General features: G+C 29.2%; 1 protein-coding gene across 1 annotated transcript; it reads left to right on the top strand.

Annotated features, from left to right (window-relative positions):
* Positions 1–865: 865 nt before the first annotated feature.
* Positions 866–2,446, top strand: LOC118050428 (trans-resveratrol di-O-methyltransferase). The gene is made up of 2 exons (XM_035060775.2): positions 866–1,698; positions 2,032–2,446. Exons 1-2 carry the CDS (start codon positions 928–930, stop codon positions 2,338–2,340), a joined length of 1,080 nt encoding a protein of 359 aa, XP_034916666.1. The 5' UTR covers positions 866–927; the 3' UTR covers positions 2,341–2,446.
* Positions 2,447–6,559: the final 4,113 nt, after the last annotated feature.

The raw sequence follows: 6,559 nt of genomic DNA, 5'->3' as shown, positions 1-6,559 counted from the left end.
CATTTCACCATGAACTACAATGTGCAATCCATAATGAAACACTTAAGCTGTTTTAGTTATAGTTAATATTATTATTATATTCCATGTATTTTGGCCTGACTTTATAATGTTTGTTCTCTTGATCATCTACTACTGCTCGTTTCATGTGGTATATGACTTTAGAATGTTTTTTTTGTTTTTATATATAAAATAATTAATTAATTTACTATTAAAAGAAAAATAATTAAATTGACAAGTATAATAAGATGTCTCAATTACCATTAAATTATAAATATTCTTTAATTGACTTTTAGGATTTTTTTATTTTCATCCTTTTTTTTGTTATAATAAGTGGACAGAAAGACAAATTAGTATTTGAGTAGACATAAATTATTAATTAAATTGGAAAGTGGGATGTTTTTGCATTATTCAAACGTTTTGGTGAGTTTTTTCTTATAATGAAGTGATGTTCATGGCAAAACAATGATAAGTATTGAATAGATTTTTCTTTCTTCTTCTATCATGTATGATATTACTAATTTATTTTTTATAATTAATTATTATTATTATTATTTTTATTTATTGTTAATATTTTTTAATTATATTATTAATTACCTGAATTTATTGAATTCAATCATTTAATGACTACTATTCTTTAAAATTGCTAGTATCACTTGACATCTTTTTTGATGTTAAACTTTTTTTTTTTTTTGGACATAGTGCACGGAATAAAACGGGCACCAATGTAGCCCTATGCTAAAGGTTAAAATTATATTCTTTTGAAGACATTTTCAAAATAAAAACAACAATGTCAGTCCAAGATACAAAATCATTTTCAAAATGGAATCACTATTAAAGAAGTTGAGAATTAAAGTCATCTCTGCTATATATATGGAGAGGTAGGTAATTGGCCTTTGAGGTATCACAGCAGTAGCAAACTAAAAATCAATGGAGTTGACTAACGAGGAAAGTGCTGGTGAGCTGCTTCAAGCTCAAACTCATGTGTGGAATCATATATTCAGCTTCATAAACTCCATGACTCTGAAATGTGCCGTTCAGCTAGGCATACCAGATGTGATCCAAAAACATGGCAAACCCATGACCCTCTCGGAGCTTGTTTCTGCCCTACCGATCCACCCATCAAAAGCTCAATATGTCCACCGCCTTATGCGTATTCTCGTGCACTCCGGCTTCTTTTCCCAGCAAAAGCTTAACGGCGTTCGCAACCAAGAAGCCTATTCCCTTACCCAATCCACTCGTCTCCTCCTCAAGGACAATCCCTGGAGTATGAGACCTGTTTTACTTTTTGTGCTCGACCCAGTTCTGACAAAACCGCATGATTGCTTGAGCACTTGGTTCCGAAATGATGAAGCCACCGCATTTAGTATTGCCCATGACAATACATTTTGGGAGTACGCTGGCCAAGATGCAAGACTCAACAATCTCTTTAATGATGCCATGGCTAGAGATAGCATACTGGCTAGTAAGTTGGTTGTAAGCAAATGTAGAGGCATCTTTGATGGGGTGGATTCCTTGGTGGATGTTGGAGGAGGCTTAGGAACTATGGCCAAGGGCATTGCTGAAGCATTTCCCCACATGGACTGCACTGTGTTTGATCTCCCCCATGTGGTTTCTGACTTGCAAGGCAGCAAAAACTTGAAGTATGTAGGGGGCGATATGTTTCAGGCAGTTCCTCCGGCAGATGCAATTTTACTCAAGGTAAATTATTTTCAACAGCATTCTTCTACCAACACTATATAGTAAATTTGCATTTATATATAAACATCTTTTTTTAGTTTTTGTTTGAGAGGTGCTTATATACACACGTCCATCCTTGAGCTTAAATTTTGACACATATAAACTATTCCATTCCTGACCTCTGCGTGCACATGCAGATGAAGATTTATATTCAAAGATGGACATCATCTCTAACCCAAAACTCTATACTACGGAGTTTTTATATATATGCATCTTATGTTTTCTATTTCCTTTAGGATTTTTTTCCCGTCTTCATTTATTCATGCTACATATCTTATGGCAAATGAAAAACAGTGGGTACTTCATGACTGGAGTGATGAAGACTGCGTGAAAGTACTTAAGCGATGCAAACAAGCAATTGCGAGCAAGGGGCAGCAGAAAGTTGGGAAGGTGATAATTATAGATATGGTGAGAGAGAACAAGAATGGAGACGAGGGGTCAATTGAAACGCAGCTATTTTTTGATCTACAAATGATGGTGGCTGCTAGTGGCATGGAGAGAAATGAAAAGGAGTGGGCTAAGCTCTTCTTTGATGCTGGTTTCCTCAATTATAAGATACACCCTGTGCTAGGCGCAAGAGCTCTCATTGAGCTTTATCCATGAAAAGATCCTAGTAGTGTTTTGTTTTTGTTATGCTTGAGTGTGAAAATTCATGATATTATGGTTTTGTCCAAAATAATGTTTATGTGTAAAATAATAAAATTATTGGTGGTGCTGCTGCTGGTAGTATTGTTATTGTTGTTGTCATCTTTGTTATAATAAATTCTTTATCCTTAATGTGTCATTGTTCCTCCCTGAGTGCAACTAAAATGTTTACCATATATCTTTTAAAATTCAAACAACAACAACATCATCCTATTTAGACTCAATTATTTTTTAATAAAATTGAGTCTAAACTCTAGATTAGAAGAAAAAACAAAGTTCAAAAAGTACAGAGATAACCTTAAAAACTGAGGTGGGGAAGAATATATAAAATCAAGATAAACAATGCGAGAAACTCTTTATTCACCCTTTTTTTTATAATGGATTTTGGAATTAAAACCGATAAAGAATTAATAATAATGATTACTAGAATTGATTTCCAGCATTATTAACTTTGATTAACCGTCATGAAATTAAAATTAAACTCGAATGTTTTGGCTTTAAATTTGATGATCCTGAGATGAAAAAACTAATATGATTTAAAGAAACTCTTCTTGAAGAAAACTGATTAGATTTATGGACTGGATTGGACAAAACAATAGGCTAGCAAAAAATAATTATTTATGAGCCAAAGAGTTTTTTTTATAATAAACCCAAATTCAAGATCAAAATATGTTAGCAAAAAATACCCCAAAACCAAGACTAAGGACCTGAAACCTAGAATAAAGAGCTCGAACCATAGCTTAATTGATTTGATCACGCGTTTGTGGATTAAACCCATACTACTTTGCTAAGACTTTTTTTTACTCCTCAAAATCCCACTATATAAACTAATATCAAGAGCAATAAATTTTGATTCCACTAAGTGTAATGGAATTTTTTTCATATGATACAATTTTTTTCTAAAAGGAGTTTTAGGAAATAATTACTCCACTAAGTGTGAAGACATATCCGCCAATGGATTTTGAACCCTTAGTATTAGATATCTAATATGCATCATTATATCATTATGGTACTCTAGGGTAACTAGCACAATATTGTTCATAGTCCAATGTGTACTCCAAATATTTGAGTACCTTTTATATTGCTTTTAAATGATCCATAATCAGATTATTGATAAATTTTCTTAAAAAATCAGAGTCATCAGTTGGTTGCTGGTTGTTGTGTTATATGTATGTGCCATTGGTGAAAATATTGATATTAAATACAAAAAAAAAAAAACCATTAGCTAGAAAAATAATGTTAAGTGGTTTTTTGGTAATGTGGTTGCGGGTGAAGTTCACTCGTAACCACAAATATTGTCATTTGATTAAGTAAAAAACACAAGTTTATATTGGCAGGACCCATCAGAAATTATGGTCGTGCCGAAGGTTTTTTAGAAGCACAATTTTGCTGCTTCTTGCGCGGAGGAATCACTGAACAATGGAGCCATGCTCCACACTGTTCCAGTTGGACCGGATCCAGTCCAAAGCTAAAAATTCATTGAACCGGGTCCGACCAAGTAAAATAAAAAAAAATTATTTTTAATTTTTAATTGTGTTTTATTCGAAAAACTAGTGTTAAATATTATTCAATGACACTACATAAATTAGACGGAGATTGCTTGATGATGTAACATTTGATCGCAATTTCAATTTTGTTCCTAATTATATTTTACTTGATATTGTTGCGCTCTTAAGAAACCAAGAAAATTATAGTCCTTGTCGGATGTATTTAATACGTGATGAAATTGTAAATAGTTTAATGGAATAATAAAAAATATTTTATATAAAGTATTATTTATTTCATGATGTAATAGCAATAGTTAAATCTATAATATTTAAATTAAAAACCATCAATATATATATATATATATATATATATATATAATTTAAATTATTTTATAACCTCAATTTCAAAAGCATTATTAACCAAACACATTAAACTACTTTTTGTTTAACCTTAATTTCAATCACAGTTTTAATAAAATATATATTTTTTCAAACCAACCTCAACTAAAAATACTTTTTATAAAATAATGTTTTTAAAATCACAACCATAACAATTATTGCAGTACTAAATACACTCTAAGAGGGCATTTGGCAATGCGTTCGAAAAGCGCTTCTGAAAAAATTTGATTTTTTTTATTTTGAATTAATATATTTTTGATGTTTTCAAATCATTTTGATGTATTGATCTCAAAAATGATTTAAAAAAAAATATTATTGGCATACTTTTCTTAGTGAAAAATAATTTGAAAAGCAACCACAATTACAACCATACTCCCAAACACGCACTCCCAAACACGCACTAGATAGAGAAAGCACTTCGTGCATGGAATATATTGTGCACTCATGGAAAGTTTATGTGGACAACCTGTGCTAAACACAGTGAAAGTGAGTGCAAGTACTAGATAGCATGAGTGATTTATTTTAGGAAGATTACACTTTCTAGCTTGTTTACAATCTTTAGCTTCATTCACGATCTAACAATCATGTGTTGAGTAAGTCATCAAATATGGGGATGCCCTTGCCACTCATATCCTTTCAAACCCCATGTTAGGGAATAGTACTTGAAAATAGTAGTCATTGGTTTTTAAAATATTTTTTATTTAAAAATATATTAAAATAATATTTATTTTATTTTGTAAAAATTATTTTTACTAATAGCACATTAAAACCATAAATAAATATATTTAAATTTTGCCTAACCCTATTTCAAATACAATATCAAACGAGGGCTTAAGCAAGCCTCTTATAAGAGTGGTGTAACTAAAAGTGTCTAAACATTTCATTAAAAACTTGTTTCGTATCCATTTATTAGAATATTATTTTTATTTTTATCATTTGAAATAAAATATAAATTTACATAGAGAAATTACATAGAGAAATGAAAATATTAATGAAGAAACATGATCAATTTTGAACCAACACATAATTATTCGCCAAAAATAATAAAAACTTGAAATGATAAATTATCAACCAATAAATCCTTATTATTTTTGAATATTATTCTAAAGTTAATGTTGAATTTATTAAGAGAAAAAAAAGTTATTACATTAACTCTATTATTATTATATATTATCTATCCTCAAGCCTCAATTATTATAGAAAAAATTGATTAATATCGTTATTTTTACCAAAATGATTATTTTTATACACTGATTTTTAATAAATAAAAAAGCTAAAATCATGAAAAATAATCATTAAGTATTGTAATAATATTGATATTAAGAAAAAAATAAAACATTGAAAAGGAAAGGTATTAAAAAAAATTGGGTTGGACGCACACCAGGTGTGTATAGAAACGGGCTTGTGCTGAAAAAGCATGGCCTAATAATATTAAAAAGAGAAGAAGAAAAATCAGTTTGGTGGTTTTACCTCCATAGCTTTCGAGCCACTTTTAAAGAGGAAAATAAAAGAAGAAGCCTAAAACACCCCTACAACTCTCAATTGTCCAAGCAGTGATTGCCACTACAATTGGAAAGCAATTTTACAAAAATTAATTTTTTTTATATTAAATTAATATATTTTTGATATTTTCAAATCATTTAATGTGTTGATATCAAAAATAATTTTAAAAAAATAAAAAAATATATTATTTTAATGTGTTTTGGAATAAAAAAATATTTTCAAAAGTAACCGGTATCACATCCCAAACACCCTTTAAATATAAATATATTTTTTTTTGGAATTATCCATGTAAAAAACCATCATAATAAAAAAAAAATGGACTAAAAAACACTTTTTTTTTTCGCTCAAAGTTATTATTGGCCACTTGGTTATTTTTTTCAGTGTTTTGAACTTTAATCATCTAACTTGGAACTTTGACTCTTAATTGTAAATTATAAGACATTGATTATTAATTTAGCTATAAAAAATACAATTGAAAAGAAAAAGAAATTAAGAATCAAAATAAAATAAAAAAGCTATGAACAATATATAAATAATAAAACAGTGAATGAGTAATGAAATGTGTTTTAATGCAGAACAAATAAACATGAATTTCCCATTTTGTTAAGACTTTTTTAAGATTAAATTTAGATAATTCAAAATTCTTATACGATATATAAATATTAATTAGCTTATAATTAATGATTTTTTATTCGAATATGATCAAGCACATGTTATAAGATTTCATTCTTCAAATTTTCTACCTCCATAATATAAAAAACACACGCGATGTGTCTCAATAAGATAAA

The sequence above is a fragment of the Populus alba genome, chromosome 13, assembly GCF_005239225.2.
Source record: "Populus alba chromosome 13, ASM523922v2, whole genome shotgun sequence".
NCBI lineage: Eukaryota > Viridiplantae > Streptophyta > Magnoliopsida > Malpighiales > Salicaceae > Populus > Populus alba.
The sequence above is the reverse complement of the archived record's forward strand: the minus strand, read 5'-3'. Positions and strand labels throughout refer to the sequence as shown.